The 20,030-nt window shown below is 40.5% G+C and overlaps 1 protein-coding gene across 1 annotated transcript in view; it reads left to right on the top strand.

Annotated features, from left to right (window-relative positions):
• The first annotated feature begins 4,226 nt into the window (after window positions 1-4,226).
• SKAP2 (src kinase associated phosphoprotein 2) overlaps window positions 4,227-20,030 on the top strand; it is a 177,423-nt gene continuing 161,619 nt past the window's right edge. Inside the window, exons 1-3 of the mRNA XM_075558259.1 lie at window positions 4,227-4,468; window positions 13,539-13,644; window positions 14,280-14,305. Of these exons, the coding sequence (XP_075414374.1) occupies window positions 4,402-4,468; window positions 13,539-13,644; window positions 14,280-14,305 (199 nt within the window). The 5' untranslated portion in view covers window positions 4,227-4,401. The remainder of the gene's footprint in view (window positions 4,469-13,538; window positions 13,645-14,279; window positions 14,306-20,030) is intronic.

Consider the following 20,030-nt stretch of genomic DNA (forward strand, 5'->3'; position numbering starts at 1 on the left):
GATGTGACTCATTGGGAGATAGAGGGCTGACCATGGTAACCAATATCCAATATGGTCCCTAATGAGACTTGCCTCTCAAGTGCAGTATGTTTGGTCCTTCTCCCCACTTCCATGAATACTAAGGTTGGTCTGGTGTGACTAAGAAATTTGGCAACAATAAAGGGACGTCACTTCTAAGAACAAATTGCAAAGGACATTGCAGCTTCTGACTTGTTCTTTTACATCACCTGGTCTGGGGAAAGCCAGTTGCCATGTCATGAGGACATTCAAGCAGCTCTTTAGAGAAGCCTGTGTGGTGAGCAACGGAGGAGGCCTCCTGCCCATAGCAAACGAGGAACTAGGGGTGCTGCCAAGTGGGTGAGACTTCTTTAATGCATATCCTCCATCCATGTTCAAGTCCCCCAGCCTACAGCTTCACTGCAACTTCACGAGCCGCCCTGAGCCAGGACCATCCAGCAAAGCTGTGCATGGATTTCTGACTATGAGAAGCCGTGTGAGATAATACATATTTGTTTTAAGCTGCTAAAATTTGTTATTCAGCAAAATATAATACAATGCCCAGTACAATATTTTGCTCATTCAGATTCTGTTAGGAAATTATTATTTTTTCAGTTCTACTAATTTTGAAAGGGATGGAGGGTGAACTTCAGCTATGTAAGTGTAACTGGGCTCTTCTTCGAGCTGAAGGGTCTACTTGTAAATACAATGCATGAGCTTGCCCCAGAGTCTAGGCTCTGCTTTGCAGAATGGCAAGAAGACTGGCATCTCTCAGTTTGAAATGTAAAGTTTCATCTTTTCTGTTTTGCTCCCCTTAATATCACTTGGTTAAATAACAGAAAGTATAATTTGATTTCCTTCTTAGTTTTTGTTATAGAAACATTTGAAAACAAAGGAAATAAGTACATATTTCTTCCAACCTCCTTTTATTTCTCTTTGCCTCATAATCAGTTTCAGTAAGTTGAACAATAAACAGTAAAAATGATAGAGTATACAAAGCGGTGCCCAAGTGAATCCATCATGAACCTCTGAGAATGGTTTCCTAAATAAGGGGAATGTCTTTCATACAAAAAGTCCATTTTCTGTTATTGCCTTTTTTATTTGGACTAGTAGATGCTATATATTTTAAGGCAATTTTAATAGTTGCCTGTGTCTCCCTAACAAGAATGACTTGTCATAATGAGAAGTGTCGACATTGTCCATTTGATCCACTCCAGAAAACTGTCTCTTTGAGACAAGCGTAAATCACCTCAACTCCATTGTGGAATGAGTGGAGTATAAATAAATAAATGATACACAAGGATAAAAAAAATCTGGTCAGTTGTAGCAGAAGGAAACAAACGATAGGCACATTTGGAGGCTCGGTTTAATATAAAATATGACAAGACAAAGAGAATTATATGTGATAACTGTAAAGGAGGGCTCGCACTAATATAAAATGTCCATGAAATAGTTGCTTCTTAAGGAAGGAAGATAATTTTGAAGTTTAAGACACTAGTTCGCAATTTCTTGAAGTTGGAGGAACTGTATTGTTAAAGTGATTTTTCACTTTTGCCTCCACTAAAGAATTCTAATTTTCAGAACACTGTCTAAAATCTGGGTTGGAATTTCAAAGTCTAATCTGGAGAATGGGTTTGATATTGGGATATTTTTTAGTTGTTATTATTTTGCATATTTTACTGAACACATAAAGCTTTTGTCTTGGGTCTTTTGTTTGTTCATTTGCTTGTTTTGTTTTCAGAGACAAGAAATGGACTCTCAAATGTTCAAATTTTTCCTTTTACAATTAGTCTTTGGTGTTTTCAATAATTATATTAAAATGCCATAGTAAATCTGATTGAGTTCTTTTTACCAGTATCATCAGAAATGTTTTGATGAACTATTAATAGAAAAACCTCCAAACTCTCTACCATCGAGTCAATTCCGATTCACAGCAACTCAGAGAATCGACTCGGCGGCAGTGAGTTTGGAGTTAAAACAATTTTTTTAAAACTCTTGTGGCTCATTTATTTTATCCTTTTGTCTCATCTGAAATGTTTTGATGAACTATTAATAGAGCTGCTTAAAATCAAATTTAAGGTTCCAGCTGGGGATGAAAGAAAGTTATACCCAAATCTGGGCCTCAGAGGCGCTTATAGATAATAAAGTGTTTCTCAAAAAAAAAAGAAAAAAAGAAAAGAAATCTTGAGATGTTTTGTATTAGCATGCTCTAGGGGGCTTTTAAAAAAGCAGCCTCCTTACAGTGTATGTACTGAACCAGCATCTCTGGAGAAGGGACTTCTGCAACTGCAAAATAACAGGGTCTATGATTCTAGTGCAAAACAAACTTTTATTATTAATTTCCATGGAGCCACTTGAATCCTTCCCATCTCCTGGCAGCCCTGCATACAGTGGCAGGGAACGCTGCCCAGTCCTGTGCCACCCTGATGATCTATAGCAGATTGGACTTTGGCGATCCATAAGGTTTTGAGTGTCTACTTTTCAGAAATACATCTCCAGGTCTTTCTTCCTAGTACATCCTAACATGGAAGCTCCACTAAAATCTATTCAGCACCCCAGCAACATGCAACAGGTGGTGGCATCAACCACACATGAGGTGTATTGGCCAGTAATCACAGTAGATCTCCTACACGGAAAGTGAGTATTCTACCACAGATCCGCTGTTGGGCCAAAATAAAGCACGCTCCTATTGTGTGGATTCCTACTCACAGTGATCCTATGGGGAGTCGAACTGCCCCCAAAGGTATCTCAGTCTGTAATCTTTACCTGAGTAGATTTTGGGGTCTTTCCCAACACCTTCAACGCCCCCTCCCACCCCCAGTCAACTGGTAGGTTCAGAACACCATTTCTGATGGCACCAGAGCACCTTGATTGACTTCTTTTATCATCAGTAATGTTTTGATGAACTATTAATAGAAAAACCCTCCTTCAAAAACCTTGAAGTTCAAGGACCATTACTTTAGTGAGGGCTTTAGGGTAAAGGAACAAACTGTTTACATTGAATTAGGAGCCACTGTACAATGTTCAGGACACAATAATGGCATTTAGCAAAGATACACTCTCAATACTAAGGAAAGTGAACTTAAAGGTTTAACTAAGGAGCTGCCTTTTGTGGGGCGTTTGAACAAAAGTTTGTCTTGTCAAACATGGCTGGGGCACGGGTGGACAGGGACGCCATCCCAGCGACTACTGTTGCCCATGATATTTCGCATCAAACACTGACCTGTAGTTCCTAGCTGAAGACTTCTTCTGTCACGTTGACTCTTTCTTCAATAGCTCTGCTGCCTCCATTTTCCCCAATGACAAATATGGTTACATTAAAGGCGCTGGATGCTCTTAACTGAGAGGAGGAACTTGAAAACACTCTCACAAAACAGTCATACACACTAATGCACAACTGTGTGTGCATGCCTCAGCATGTATGTTTAAAGGCCAAACAATGAACTTGTCTGGGTCTTAGGGAAACCATCTAAGACAGTTCACAGCGAGGTAACACTAAGTATTATTGACTAAACGGCTAGGATGGAATGGATAGATTTTATAATTCATCATACAAATCATTTTATAATTCTACCAGCAACTGCCAAGTTTTCTTTTTAAAGCTTGGATGGACAATGGTGCCTGCGTTCACTGTTTTCTGGTTTTCGCAAAAGGATGCTGTCTTGAACTTCATGCTCTTCTTGAGAGCTGGAGTTGCAGTCACCCCAAGAATCTGAACTGGGTAGAAAAGTAACGGAGGAGCCAACCAGCGTGCTCTCAGGAGCAACTCTAGCCAGGGTATTGGGAGGACTGGCGGAAGATGCGACTGTGTTGCATTCATTAAATCAGACAAAGAAGGACCCAATTGTTTGAGACGTCAGAAAAGCCAATGTGAGGTACCAGGCGAGGGAGTTAAGCCTGAGTAGCATTGACCATTAGCTAGACGCTCTTTTCGTCGGGAGACTCCTAGTCAGTACAGATGCCTTGTTTCCCGGGATCTTGGAGAAATTGCTCGCACTTGCGGTGGTACCAGCACCCAACATGGCGGCAAGGAGCTTCACGGCGCCGGGTCAGGTGACACAGCGCAGCAGGCTCCCTCCCTGGGCGTCCCCCCGCCCGCTCCCGACGTCGCGTGGGGGCGTGGCCTGTCCGGACGCGCTTTTCAGTAATCCCTTCACCTGGAAAACCGAGGGCGGCGCATGCGCAGTGGGGCCCTCCGGCCCGGCGAGCGCACGCCCGCCCCTCGCCCCGCCCCGTTCTTCCGGGCGGGGCCGGGCCGAGAGTCCGGCGGCTGCCGGCCCGGGCTTCGGAGACTTCCTCGTTGGGAGCCCGGCCCCGCTGGCCCGAGTCTAGGTCGCAGCCGCAGCCCCACTCGGCCGCGTCCACTTTGCGCAGGTCCTGCCCGCACGCCCCGCGCTCGCTAACATGCCCAACCCCAGCGGCACCTCCTCTCCCTCCCCCCTCCCTGAAGAAATTAGGAACCTGTTGGCAGGTAAGGAGCGGCAAGGGGGCGGGCACCGCTGCCGGGGCGGGAGCGAGGCGAGGAGACGGCGAGTCGGCGGGGTCAGAAGCTTGCCGGGTCCCTGCTCCCCCCCCCGCCCCCGGCGCTCCCCTGTTCCGACGCTCCGGGTCTCCCGGCCCGAGGGCGGCCCGGCAAGAGGGAGGGTGGGTGGGAGGAGGGGGGCGTGTGTGCACCAGTCTGGCGCGGCGGGCTAGGGACAAGCCCTTTCCGACGGGCTGCACGAGTCGCTGCGGGACAGGTCTTCGTGAACTCCTGAAGACACTGTGTGTGTGTGTGTGTGTGTGTGTGCGCGCGCGCGAATGAACGAATGAATGAATGAAGAGGAATGAGAAGACGGGAGAATGCGAATGCTTGCAGATAAGAGATCTGCGCAGGGAGCTGGAGTGGAAGCAGTAGTTCCTGGGTGGCCTGCCTATAGAAGAGGAGGAGGGTGGAGCGATGCAAAGAGGCGTCAGAGCCCACAGGTGTCAGGGGTTAGGGGAGGGACGGCCTTTTCTGAAGCTTCATTTTCTTTTTTTTCCCTTGAACATTCTGTTCACCCATATTAAAGAGGGCTTGCTTCTCAAATGACCACATAGCTTCAGCCTCAGTAACATTAAAACAGGGGGCAGAAAAGGGAAGGATGTGTTGAAGTCCTACTTCCTGTGTCACATGTTGATAAAAGCACATTATTTTTTGCATCCTCATCTTCCCCTTTTCCATTTCAGATAACTTCACAGGAATTCACTGGGGGAATTAAAGATGTGGTTGTTTAGCACCCCGACTAGCCCACAACTGCTGAATGTAGTCGAGGTGCACATCGTATTTCCCTGGGGATACATGAGACTTTTATAGTTTGAGACCCCGTAAAGGAGAAAAAAATAGGGTGGCACAACTCTTATCTGCCCCAATGGTCTGGAATCCGTATAATTAATTCACTTTATTATGTGCACATCAGAGTGCTGAAAATGGGATTTTATTTTAGTTGTCCCTGAAATACTTACTTTTTAATACTGCCCATGAGGAGCTGGGTTTACAGAGTTTCTCTTAAATGTCCTGTGTTACAAGTTTTCTTATTTTACTTCTCAAAAACATCCCAAAAAATCACACTCAGCCATTGCTACAGCAGTGTGAGAACAGGCCTAGTATGATGCTATTTTGGTTGTTAGTGCTGCAAATAAAACCTGTAGTCTATGAATGGGGACTTGGTTTGTGGTCCATCATTCTATGGGGATGAGTGCATGCATCCTGGGATAGTCGTCTTTCATCCTGTGAGATGTTGGTTGTCCTTAATGGGTGCCACCAAGGGAAAGAGTGAAAGAACTGGAACAACTAATTTAAGGCTCCTTTTGTCCTATTAGATGAGTCTGACATTCACACTGATCTTGTTTTGCTACAATTCTTGTTGATAAAATCATCTCATTGATAAATTGCTGGAATTGCTGCTTAGGATGTTACTCTAATGACTATCAGAAAAGTGTTTATCATTATTACAAAAACAGATCTCACCATTTGTCAGGATTCTCAAGGTCTGGTGTTGTTGAATTGAGGAAATAAAGTGTGGATCTCTGGGTGTATGTTTCTGAAGCGTAGCAGTTTCCACAATAACCATTTGCTATTTGGATCCATAATAGTTTATCTAACCCTCATTGGTCACAAATGTTTCTTGTGGCTCTTTGGTAATTTAACTGAAAGCCCAGAATTACATCATGTTGACATTTTCCACCAATGTTAACTTCCTATGTACTTCAGCATGTTTCTGTGTCAGGGAATATACTAACATACTGTTTGAAATCAGCCTTCATTTTTTATTCACTTTTTAGGCATTTTTAATATTGCATATAATTAAAGCAAATCACATGTTAATACAAATTAGTAAAAACAGCTATGCAAACACTGAAACTTTAAGGATCATAAGTTTACATTATACTTGGTGTTCAGAAGTTATTTTCAAGAGGGATATTTGAGTGTGTGTGTGATTCTCTTTTTGTGTGTGTGTGAAAGAAAAGAAACATGAACTAGTGTTTTTCATGTTTTTGAGATAACATTCAAGGAAAGTCATTAAGATTATATGCTTGACTGATTTTTGAACTAGAGAAGGTTTAAGAATACTTGCTTTCAGCAGTTATGGTCCTGATTTCATGAAGAAGAAAACATCCTGTTGAACTTGTACATGGCGATTTGCATAATTCTAGTATCTTGTATATCGGGTACATAGATTGAGAATTACTGGACTAGAGAGGAAGAGTGGGTATCTGCTGAAATTTTAGACATGCCGTTTTGTCTACCAAATATGTTTTCTTTAAAATGAGGAGGAGGTATGGGCAGTCCCCATTGTCATGAACAGTTGAGCACTTTTGGAATTCCCCACACTATAATTCCAAGGCAGAGAAGAGACCAAAACATCCAGCAATTTTAAAACCCCCCTTTTTTCCCCAGAGAAAATAATATGAAGCTAAAGCTAATGTCTATCAAAATGAAGTTGCTTGGCCATCTCTCTTTTTATCTCCCATGCCTGTATATCAAATCATCATATGTCATCTGTATTATTAAACACCTGACAATTCATCTGCTTGATATGGTGCTCTCATATATTCTAATCATATTTATTATTTTTCTCTCTTATTTTCTTTCCTAGTGTAGCAGTTTTAGGATATCTTTTCAATATTTATTCCTCCTCATTTCTTTCCCTTAAAAAAAAAAGAGCTATGTACAGAAAAACCCACTGAAACAAAAAAAAACCCAACCATAGAGGTTCTTAACTTGCCTTTAGTGATACCTGTGCAAAGTGTGTCAGTGGTTGGGTCTTTATATTTTCTATGGAACCACTATTATTAAATCGTCATGGCTTTTCCCTTTTTATAGAAAGCGTGGAATTATTCTTTTGTTACATGAATTGGAAATGAATAACAGTGTCTAGATGTTATTCTCAAAAGCAGAATTGTCACTGCTCTGTGCACCACAGAACTTTGATCTAGCCCCTCCTCACACTCACAGAATAAGTGGGAGAACACACTCCAATGTTGTTTGGAACAGTTCCGCCTGGTACCGACCCAGTGGGGTTTCCTAAGCTGCACTCATTTCAGAGCGAATTTGCAAGTCTCTTTTTCCCGGTAGCAGCAGCAGACTTTGGGTTCCTAGCTGAGTCCTTAAGCACTGTGCTACCAGGACTTCTTAGAATAGATTTAGTATGGATAAATAAAATCAAAGCATAATCCCCAAATTTGTCCATTTAATCCTCGCCAGAATCCATCCAAATATTTTGGGTAGAGCTAACAAGGATAATCTTGATTTATATGAGTTTTTCCTCTGGGCAGGCAAGAAAATGAAGGGAACAAGTTACTCCCCTTCTATCCGTTTGTTTAGATTACCCTTTGAACCCTGAGGTGTTAGTGGTTTGCAATCAGATGAATATCTTTCAGGACAACAAATTTACAAAGGAAAGTTGTAAGAGATTCCCCTCCCCCTCTTCTTAAGGAAAAATGCCAAAGGAGAAATTAGTTGTTACCAGTACTCTGAAAAATCAGAACCCAAACACAAGCAGACCAACATAAAAGAAAGTGGCTTTCTGATTTCTGCAAAGGGACCTTGAGTTTAGCTTCACATGGCAGTCTTACCATTGCACTTTTCCCCTTGGAGGCTGCCTAGAACATGTAAAAAAAAAACCAACTTTCCCCATGGAGAAAATGATAATCCCGTTAAGGTTGGATTTACAAGGGTAATCTTGTTTATGTAAAAGATGCAACTCAATAGAAATGGAAACAACATTTATACAGTGCCTGGCGTGGAGCGTGGTGTCTTTGAATGCTGCCTTTCCGCAAGTTTCTACATTTAATTTGGTCAGCATTTTGATTTGATTGGTTTTACCCCCTATGAAAAGGATTCACTGTGTATCTGGTGCCCCTTCCTTCTGGGGCATTGACTGAGTATCCAAAGGGAAGAGTGCCACCTACTGAGTCACCAATACTCACCTACTTCTTTAGCACCTGACTTTTCTGTAGAGCAAGACCAAGCCTATCCTATTTAGGCAGAAGTAACTAATGAGCGTGAGAGTGATAGAAGACAATTTGATTTCAAAACGAAACCAGTCCAGGCCACCTTTCTTTTTATAAATCAAGACCCAGGACTTTTTGTAGAGTTTACTTGTATGGGTGACATTGTTAAGGTGTGATATTTGGAAGGTTGCTTATCATAAACATATAGCATCTTGCTTTTTCTTGTGAGAAAGTTTTTGGCTGACTTCTTCCCTATGGCTTTCATCGAAAGTACTTTCATCTCTGATTACTAAGTGAGGTTCTTGAATTATGTACCATTTTAATAGTTAATCAATCCAAACTATCATCGGCTTGTCTTTTAAAAAGAATCTCAATCTACTGAAAAATGAGCAGTGTATGAAAAATTCCCTAATGAGTGTCTTTCTGCTTTTAGCAGCTTTAGGGTCCTGTTAGAAAGAGCTAGAAACAACAGAATAGCGAGAAACCGCTGGTGATTTGAGACACAGTTTCGTTGCCACTCATAAATTTAAGATTAAGTGTCGTATATGGGTGATAAAAGTGGCACAGGCTAGTTTTTATATACTCATCATTCACTTAGTTTGTCTTTTTCAATTAAAGCCAAGTCTATCTTTTTCGTTTCAGTGAGTTTACATTTCTTTTTCAATCACGCTCTGAGCCCATTACAATAGCTGCTGCCTGAAAGTGAGGCTTGTGTAAATCTCAGACTAATGTGTTAGTCTCCATGGCTTCTTTGAAAATGCACGGTAACAAGATTTTGATTATTACAAGGCACTATTTATCAAAAGTCATTTTTTAGAGGTTGAAAGATGCTCAGCCTTATCCTTTTACAGCTCTCTATCAGAATAAGTCGCTTACCTTCCCAAGCCAATTCTGAGAAATTTCTCAGGTCATTGGACTGTAAGACTCAGGTATGTTTTACCCATTCTACTGTGAACACTCTTCTTGCGCGTTCTGGTCTCTTCTTCGTTGTTGAAAAAAAGTTTGGTTTCGGCATAACCTATAAAAATGTTAGATAAGACAGAGAAAGACATTTATTAGAACAATCAATAACTTTTCATTTAGCCATTTTCTAGCCCTGGGCATTTGACTACATTGATCTACATCTACCCAGTTTAATTGATTTATGTTTTCACCAGTAGGTGTTTGGTTGGACAATCCCTTTAACAGAGAAGAAAAGAGCATGTCTCTTTGTTGTTGTTATTCTGAAGCCTGCTTAAATTCTAAACTGAACACTCTTACTGAATTAAGCTTGTCTCAGGGAGCACACAGTGAAATCTGACCCCATTCATAGAGAGAGCGCCATTCATAAAGAAGAGGGTGTTTTTACAGTTACTTTATTGATCCGGGTCAGAGCAAATGGTAGCATCAGTCCACTTCTTGTCCCCTTCCTATATACAGTTCAAGCCACCACAGACTGTGTGTGTGTGTGTGTGTTTTCACTGGAGCATGCTTGAGTGAGGGGATTGAGTAAGTTGGGGAGTTTGGTGGGACATACCGGGGTTGTTACCATTGTGACTTGTTACATTTTCTGGCTGAAGTCGTAGTCCAGGCTGCTGGTGGGCTACAGGGAGGTTTCAAAGTGAGAACCTCAGCCCTGCAAAGCCAAGAGGTTATCGTTTCCAAGAATGCCAAGGCTGTTCTGACCTTGCACAGTGGGCCTGCCTTTTCACTGTGCTGTCCTTATGGAAGTTTGCAGCAGGGCTGTGGAAAGTTTGCAATTGTGTCTGGTACTACCTCCAGACCACTCAGGATTTTAGGAGAAGACTGGCAGATTTCTAGGGGGTCTGTTACCCAGAAGTTAAAGTGAAGTACGCGTGATGTGTCTTAAATGCGCTCCTCTAAGGGATTAAGCTGACTTTTGAGGGGTTTCTAAGAAACTATTTGCTTAAGAATTGCTAAGCTATGTTGACATTCATTAAAAAAAATTCAGACTTAACAATTATTTACAGAGCAATTGCAAATCTAACCCTTTCCGCAGCCCTCATGTGTACATCGAACAGTTCAGTTGTACGTTATCAATCTGACCCATTGTAAATCTGAGCCCCAGGGTTGGGTGCGGAAGTTTCCCTTTTTGACAGTATTAAGTTGTATGTAGCAGAGCAGAAACAATGACCACATTTAGACTGGCCGGGAGAACTTTTCCCCCTTTATGACTCAGGGACAGATAGAGATGGGAGTAATTCTTGGGTCAGTTGTCAGCACGGAGACCTATCTGTACTGGTCTTCTGTGGGCAAGGGTTGGGGTTAGACTTGATGCTTTGGGGGACTCCCTCAGCACCATCTCCCCTCCTCTCTTCTCCTGAGTAGAACCCCCTCTTTCTGAGGTCCACAAAGTTCTAATTCTAGGCCAGGAGGTGAGCAGGGAAGACGGACCTTTCCTTGTAATCATATTATGATATTCCAGAATGGTAAGCAGTGCTGAGTCGGTGAGATTTACATATGAAGGGAGGGGCTGGACCCTTAAAGAAAGATAGAAGAGGGCGGGCACACAGCTCCTTGATGGTTTGCAGGGCTCTTCAAGGGCTTCAAATCCCTCCTGCAACCAGCTAGAGAGCACTTGGTTTGCCCACGACTTTTACTGTTCACTTTTGAAATAGTACCCTTGCTCTGAGAGGCAAAGCAGCAGCCCCAGCCCTATTTATCTGGGGGTGGGGGTGGGGGGTGACTGCCCACGCCCTGTGCTCTTGCCTCAGGGCTCAGCACTCCCCGGGCCACTGGCTCCTTGTTGGGGGACTCTGCCAAGGCAGCCCCAGAAAGTACAGGGGTCACCCGTGCCCCCTAGCTGACCCAAAATCAAATGGGGTGAGGGGAAATGGAGGCAGGAGGGTTTCAGAAATAACCCAGATTTCATAAGTTCATAAAAGGAAACTATGAACAACCAGATTATTCCAGGAACCACATCTGTAAAGTTCCTCCTCCTCCTTCCTCTTCTTCTTTTTCTCTTTTGAAAGAAAAGCAGATCTTAAGCTGTGCTGCTCACACCTCCTGTGAGAAATAATTACCCCTCAAAAGAAACATCAGTGTTGTTATTGACTTTAAACCTCTTTCTGAGATAAATTTAGGAAAAAAATTTTTAAAAAGCTAATGGTCTCTAAAAATTCATCTTTTCCTCTGAGTCACTGAATCACCTCCAGACTCAAAACAACAACAAACCAAGGATTCTTCCTGGACCCCCCACCTCTCTTTGATCACATATTTCATCAGGAAGAGCATGACTTACTTTTTTCTTTTAGCATGACTTACTACTAAAATATAATTTGAGGATGGGGTAGAGTTAGGAAACTGCATGTTTTTTGAGGTTTTATGGAAACAAAATGACCTTATATACATATATATAAAACCCTCTTGGACTGTGATTAGTTCTGTTCTTCTGGATATACAAAATCCATCCTGTGTGTTTAAACTTGGATTGTATAATGAAAATGTAAAATAGGCAATTAAACACATATGGAAGAAGGAATTACAGACAAACACCGAGTGGAAATAGCATTAAGCAGACATGGAGCCAGTGATTCTCCAAAGGTTTGAGTCTAGTCGGAAGTACTTGCAAACCAGAAAGAGAAGCTGCAGTTACTGTAGCAGCTCAGTGTAGTGGATGGGCTGCCCCTGTCAGCTGAACTGGAGTGTTACAATGTTACTTGGTTCTCTGGCTGTGAAGTTTCTCAGAACTCAGTGCTGCGGCACAAGTCTCATTATTTTAGACCCACTTTCTTAACACTGGTACTGACTCCTGCCTCTCTGCCCCTCTTCAAAATAGGAACAAGTCAAGGGAAGACGGGCCGTGATGGTTAATTTTAGTACCTTAGTGGACTTCAACCCCCCATGTTATATATTCTAAAAAAAGCACTAGAAGATTACATTTTGATGCTTGTCATATAGGCTTACTAAAGCATCATCACCTTTGCATGTTTTTTATGAATGCACAGAACATAGCAATTTAACAAACTTTTCCTTCATTGCTTCAGGATCCTTCTAATTGCGATCAAGAACTTGAAATTGATTACATGCTATCCCAAGTGCTAGGTTTTAGATTGTTGGTAGTAAGTGCAGTTGAGAGACTCTGATACTGTTTATAGTAAAAAAAGAAAACCAAACACATCACTTTAATATGAAATATGGATGCCTTAGCCTTACTCACTTAAAAGATTTGGTCTCTGTAGCCTCTCTCAAACTGAGTTTTAGGATTCTGAAAAAAAATTACTTAGAGTTGTAGGGTATAAAATATGGCATTAAAAATAACCAGTAAGAGTGGGGCTATTATAAAAATTAAATCCACCAAGATTTGTTAGAATTTTATGAGAGGGCTAGCTATACAGCAGAATAATTTGGACATTTCCTTTTTCAAAAAGAAGAGCTCATGTGAAAAAGTTCTCTTGTTTCTTTCATGTAGTCTTTCCAGGTGATAATACCACAGCGGGAAGTGAGAGCTCAGAGCTCACAAACCATGGACCTAGTTCCTTCTCCTTTTCATGTTTTGGTCGTCTTAAGAGCTAGGGAGGAGGCAACTTAGGAAGCTTGGCTAGAAAATGGGGATTATTTTTTTTTCCCTTTAAGACATTAAGCTTTGTGTATATCTGAAAATGGATTACACTGATAAAAACAAGCCTTTGCCAGAGACATTAGCTTATATTGATATCATTTTGTGAATGACCTGTTCACACAGGAAGTTACAGGATACCATAAAACGATACTGACACATGCATAGCAGCTCAGTGCTTGCTTTTATGTGAGAGAAGATGTTTTATGGGCACCATAGTTTATTAAAACTTGTGTGCTTCTTCCTGGTTTAATGGTGCAAACATCCCAATGGCATTTGCTGTGCTAAGCATAAGTAGAGCATACAAATTTTATTAGCTAAGTAGTGAATAGATTTGTCTAATTTAGTATTTGAAAGATGCTTTAACTGTTATGCTTTGGGTTGATAAATGTAACAAATCGTACAGATATTAACACTTATGGGTGGAAATAATCATTGCCCTATTTGTCTTAACAAAAAAAAATGATTCCTATAATTTGTATCCTATTTCTTATGTTTCTTGTTTTAGATGTTGAAACATTTGTAGCAGACACACTGAAAGGGGAGAATTTATCCAAGAAAGCAAAGGAAAAAAGAGACTCTCTTATTAAGAAGATAAAAGATGTAAAGTCTGTGTAAGTCACTTGGCTTTTATTACTGATCTCTTACTTAGAAGTAACTTTGTAATTAACATTTTAATAAAGGATTTGGTATCATTGGTTACATTTTTTATGTTATATCATAATTGGTATTAAACATTGTTAGAGGACAAAATTCTTACTGTAATGCTTTAAAAAACTACACATACTTATCATAATACTCTTTTTCGTGAAGGCTCTTGATTATATATCTAAGCATTCTGGCAAAATATGTCTATTTGTTTCGATTATATGGGGGCATAGGTAGTTAAATTATGGTAAGGCAGATTGAGGATTTTAATGTAAATACAGACAATGCTTCAGTTAATTAAAAAATACTTTTCATTGTTAGTACTGTAAGTAAATAATGGTAACGTAAATTGTAGGTACTCAAGTTGTTTCCTGATTTTACTATTATAAATTGTAACTATTAAAATTAATTTATTGTAAAATCATTAAGTCTTTTGGAATTGTCCTTTCACCATATGAAATAGTTTTTTGGTAAATATAAATTTAATGTAATGATTTTAAAATAGAATTTTTGCCCCTGACTAGGCTTTATTTTGATTTGATTTTAAAGCTCTCATTTAAGCCTTCTTTTTAAAATCTCATGTTCTTACTTTGTTTTACAGCTATCTCCAGGAATCTCAAGACAAAGGTAAACTTTCAAGCATGTGAAACTGGACATTTTTTCATCCTTTGTGGAGCTTTTCAACAGGATGGTCTAAGACGAACTGAACTCTGATCATTGGAATCAAAATGTTAACTTCTATATTGTCTACATAGGCCTTCAAGATGAGAGTGCTGGCTCCCCCTGCTGGGGAAAAGCAAAGGGCATCTAGAATTTAGTCTGCACAAGAGTCTTCCGACTCTGCATTCCCAGGTCTTGTGTGCTGTCAGAGTACCTGGGGCAGACATTTGATAAGACAAGTGTGTGCCGGTGGTTACACATGGAATACATTTAGTGAAGTAGAGGGAGTCGAGAGCTTCACACTACAGAGATGACTTACAGTAACAGTGAGCACAGGAGAGCTGGTGCTCAGAGGCACTGTTTTACAAGAATAATGGTCTTAAAAGCCATCTAAAATTTTGCTTCCAGTGGACAACATGAACACAATGTTTCCAAAGCCAGCTTTATTTTCTGTGTGGTACATTGGGTATGAAGCGTGTGCCCCTTGGATCTTCAAAGAGAATTCTTTTCTTGAAATCCATGAAAGTCTTGGTCACTTGATGGAGCTGAGAGACAGTTTGCTTAGCTAAGAACTGAAACCAGGTAGGAAAGAGGTAGGATGTCTCTGCTACCTGAAGCCTTCAGGTCTGGAAGAGAAACTGGGCTGGCCCTTACTTCCATAATGCTACTTCTCGGGTCACGACCTGAAGCCTGTGGATGCTGGTAGGGGGTGGGGGGGGCGAATCACAGCGTGAGATCAGTGACCCTCTACTGGATTGGATTCTGGGCTTGGGGGAAAATCATAACATGGCATCTTGTAGCTCGAGTTAGCAGATAACCACAGGGTAATTTCTATCTGTGCCGACTGGTGAGTGGGAGGGTAGTGGCAGTTTCCGTAAACCAATCACGTAACCAGACAAACCTGAAATCAAAGCGTTAAAAGGAAACCACAGGGTGTGTGTGTGTGTGTGTGTGTGTGTGTTAGTTACTTCAAATCATCAAGACCACTGTGTTACTGTGTTTCAGTTTGAGGATATGAGCCAAGTTTTCATTCCCCAGTAAAAGTTTGGATACAATTCAGTGAAGGGAAGGACAGGAGGGTCCCTCGGGAGAGTAGCCACTTTGGGGGGTAGTCTAGTGAATCTTAAACTGCCAGTTTCATCACATTACATTTTGTTTGATTATAGAAAAAAAATGAATATGCATCTTAATGGTTCTAACTTTCATACAGGGCTTTATTTACAGGGAAGATATTAGGTGTAACATCCTGCCTCTCTTCAGGATTTATTGAATTCTGGATATGACTTAATTATTTGTACATTAAAAATATCTAAGCTAGGGAAGTCTGGTAATGTGAAGTCATCATATAATTGCATGCAGTTCAGTAATAGGATAGGAACTTTCCCTTTGGTATTCTGTTTTAAGACTTGCTCAGGTGTGTGGTTATTAAAATTACATTACTAAGACATAGTCTTTGTCTCCAAAGAGAAAGGAAGTTTTTATATGGCATGTGGTAGGAATTGAAAGATGAACCTAGGCTAAAAATCCATGTAACACAGAATTCCGTGATCCCCCATAATCATTTTCCTGTGAATAAGTCATTTGCAGTTCTATATTGATGTATTGAGTTAACTAATCACTAAGAATGCTTGCTCAAAAGTAAGCTTGTTAGATAAATGAGATGTTTACCTTAGAGACACAAGAGACTGAGTAATTTTATGCCCTTGTGGTCTCAAAACTATGTTTAGCTTTGGCCTAAAAAGACTATCCCTATAGTTTGGTAGGAATAGTAAAGGGAAATCGATGTCGGTTTAATAGTTGCAAGTGTTTATTCAAGGAACACGGAAAAAAGTGTCTTTCTTAAGGATCTTAATTTCCACATGGAGTAAAGACTGGTTTGATAGCGCTGCTTTCCATGCTGTCTCTTCCTCCATTTGCCCCTGAGCATTGGGGCTCATCTTCAGCCAAGGTGCCCCAGGCAGGATTGCTCATGGCTGTCTGCATGCTCCTTCTCTGCTTTCTCCCGCCTCAGGTCAGCATAGGGCATGGTGCCCTAAACACAGACCGTTTTCTGCCGGTTTACCTTTATGCCCCTGTTTTTTTTTTAAGGGGCAATTCTGCATTACCTTCATATCATTGAGAGGCAAGCAAGAGCCATGTAGAGAACTCTCAAGTAAAATTAATTCAGATGGACACACTTTTAATAAGGCAGTTCCTAGCGTTTCTAATGTACACTGTGTCTACTGTCTTTCTTTTCTTCACCCCATCCTCCCACCGCCTTCTACCTGTCACCCTGTAGATAGCTGCCCTTCTTGAAGCTTAACAATACGGAACTCACAGTTTGAGGTCTTTTAGCTTTTAAAATGAATTGCATTAATCCAGTGCTGAAACACAAAACTGCTTAGGTCTTAGAAGGTTGTGTGTGTGTGTGTGTGTGTGTGTGTGTTTCAATTTCTGTTAGTGGAAACAAGTTAGTATTGGTAAACACTTACTTGATTAATTACACTGACTCCTAAATATTGAAGCCTGGCCATTATGTTAATTTCCCGTTTGCGCACCAGTCTTCATTTCTGTAGAAAATTGTTGATTTGAAGCCTGCTCTTTTCTTAATTTCTTTAGGTTCACATTTTATCTGGTCCACACTGCAGGCTAGGTCCCCATGGAAGTGGTCTGACCAGTTGGGGCTTGTGAATAATCATCACTTGGTTTTCTGAATTCTGTAGTTTTGTTTGTACTTGAAATAATTTGAATCTAAGTAACTAGAGCTCATCTTGCTTAGTCAAGCTCCTGTTATTTGTATGAAAATTTCCCATATCATCTAGAATACAGTTTCTTCTTTCTCACATCCTTCAAAGTATTGTACATAGGAAGAACTCTCTGACTCCAGTGTCCTATTCTGTGTTGCAGCATAGTGTAGTACTTAAAATGTACTCCAGAATACAGGTTCCATGCACCAAAATTGTCCTGATTATTTTAGAATTTATTTACCCTTTCATTGTAAAGTCATGCAGCTCTCTGAAATATAATTTAAAATAATATTTTTGGGGTGATAAAGATGTACCTCTGTAGTAAAAGTTGTGTAAATTAAAAATTTTTTAGTAAAATTTTACCAGTAGTTGCCTTTTGACCCGGTATTAATCTCCTTTTACCCTAGTGATGATTTAGGTGGGATTATTTTCTTTGAGAGTGATTTGTTGTAGGAGGATAATAAGAGAATGCCTGAGCATGACAGCAGATCTTACAGACATATTCTCAGGGTCAGCCTTGTCAAGAAGCTTTACATAAATGTTAATTCACACAATGAGGGTTTTCATAATTTTGAGGAAATAATAAATTCTTAAAAGAAGAGCACACATGAACACGAGACACGTATTTTTTCAAATTTGTATTCATGTCGACAGTTGCTAAAAATATGGATAAATTGCTTTTGATTCATTTAGATGCCATAGTTTAAACATTCTCGTTTTCTCCTTTAAAAAGTCTCATTGCAAAAAGAACAAAAGAAAACAATAGATTTTATCTTAAAGATGCCACTGCTGCTGCTACATACACAAACATTGGCTTAAAAGCAATTTCCTCCCACAATTTCCCAAGTTTATTAACGGACTAATTTTCAGAATAGCAAAGTTACTAGGTAAGAAGTAACCCGTTTCAATTTGTCCTAATAGGGTCCTTAAGAGCAGCAGAGCCATGGGAAGATCGCAGTGGTGTCTAGTGCCCCGTCCTGACATGGTGTGCCTCCTGTCTGAGTGAGCTCTGCCACGACATCCGTGCAAACAGCTTGCAGCCTCCCCGCCCCCTGCCTTGCATAACTGGCCATCAGGCTTGAGATTTGGGGCCCTAGGCTAGTGGAATTAGTTCTTGAGAAACAAGGATTTATTTTAAGCCTCTGCCCCAGTTTGGCATGAGACGAGTTGCAAGAAGAATCTTTTTTTGTGCACTGCTGGAAAAACTCCCGAGTTTTAGGAGCTGAACTACTGGCTCTCTCATTGAATGGCAGATGAAGCGCTCACTCCTATTGAGCTGTGCATTATTATCTGAGAGTTTCATTGGCTAAGTGAACGGAGTAGAGAAGTAGAAATTAGTGTGTTTGTTTTCGGATGATTTTCCCCGACCCCAAGTTTGCCATTCATGCAGCCTGTAAGATGGGGTGATTATTACCAAATTTGAGGCATATCATTTGGGTTGACATTTACTTGCTTGTATTTAAGATGGGGCTGTGTGAGACACAGCAAGCAGGTAAACTGGTGAGATGACCTTCCCGGGTGTAGAGAGCACGACTGTTCCGGTTGGCGCTGGGCTGCAGGTTGCGTTTTCAGTAACATGTTCATTGATGATGGGCCATAGAACACAGATGGAGAATAGTGGTTTGAACCCAGTTATTAAACAGTTTAGAATAGTTTTCACAGAGATTTGCTGCAGGCGTACAACTAAGCCTTGATTTTGCCGCGGCGTTTAAGTGGCCACAGAAATTATAGGGTGGGAAGTCTTGGATTGGTGTCACTGAAGCTGCTAACTTTGTATCGTTAATTAAACTTTCGAAAGTTGTGGGATAAATCAAATGCGTTTCCAGGGAAACAAGAAACAGTATTAATGAGCAACAACCCTATAATTATCCTTGTGAGTGCATAACAGGGACACATTCACGTCTTTTCTTTGTGCAATAACTTTTACGAAGAATATTTTTAAACTGATCATTAATTTTACGACCACAGAAATGAGCTGCAGAATTTATGCTGTTGTCATTGGCACGGGCTCAAGGCCCCGCTGACATTATGTGTGATTGTAATCGAATGGCTGCCAACTAATGATTCCGGAGCCATTTCATTCGAGCACGCCTTTTTTTTAGATGTCTGATTAGGCTGTAATGCTTTCAATTATGCCTTAAATTGTATTGGGTACGCTTACCTGGTGCCCATTGTTGATTTGGAGTTCAGTTTTCTATTACATAAACACAAGTCGAACATTTCCCTTTTAATTTATAGAAGTCTTTGCAGGTATAACTGCAAATACCCAGCCCCTGGGGAGGCCAAGTTCTTTGCACTACTCAACAGCGACCCCTCTGTTCACTCAAAGCTTTTTATAAGACAACAGTTTTTACGCTTTACTTGGATGAAAAAAAGAAAAAGTAGGGAGAGTGTAAGGTGGTGGACAGTCCCCGAAACAACAGCAAAATGAAAAAAGATATTGAAAAATGATATATCTTTTCAGCTTAAATGCAAGTTAAATACTTATGTAGCCTGTAGAGATATTGTAGAGGTTCTTTACTTTCTAAGGTAATCGAAGGGCAGCAAAATGAAAAAAAGGAAGAGATAGGCCAGTAGCACTTCCTAGTTTGTTTTGTCTTCGAAAAATTCCAATCTGACAACTGATGTTTTTAAAACCAGCACTTGTGCTTCTCTGCAGATCTTGGAACGGATATATTTATGACAATTTCACTTTAATACATAAGCCATAATGTGTTTTAGAAAAACAAAACCTACAAAAATCTTTAACACGTTAGTGGCTGAGTTGGTTAAAATATTCTTAACCCATATTACATATTATTGTTTGTAGCGTTAATGATACATCAAACTTGTATTGAAATATAGATTATGCATGTGTGCATACATGTATGTATGTATTAGATATATGCACATACAATATATTTTTTATGTGTATAGACATGTATATGCAGTAAATCTGAAACCATTACCATCGGGCTGATTCTGAC

The sequence above is a fragment of the Tenrec ecaudatus genome, chromosome 9 (assembly GCF_050624435.1).
Source record: "Tenrec ecaudatus isolate mTenEca1 chromosome 9, mTenEca1.hap1, whole genome shotgun sequence".
Classification (NCBI taxonomy): Eukaryota; Metazoa; Chordata; class Mammalia; order Afrosoricida; family Tenrecidae; genus Tenrec; species Tenrec ecaudatus.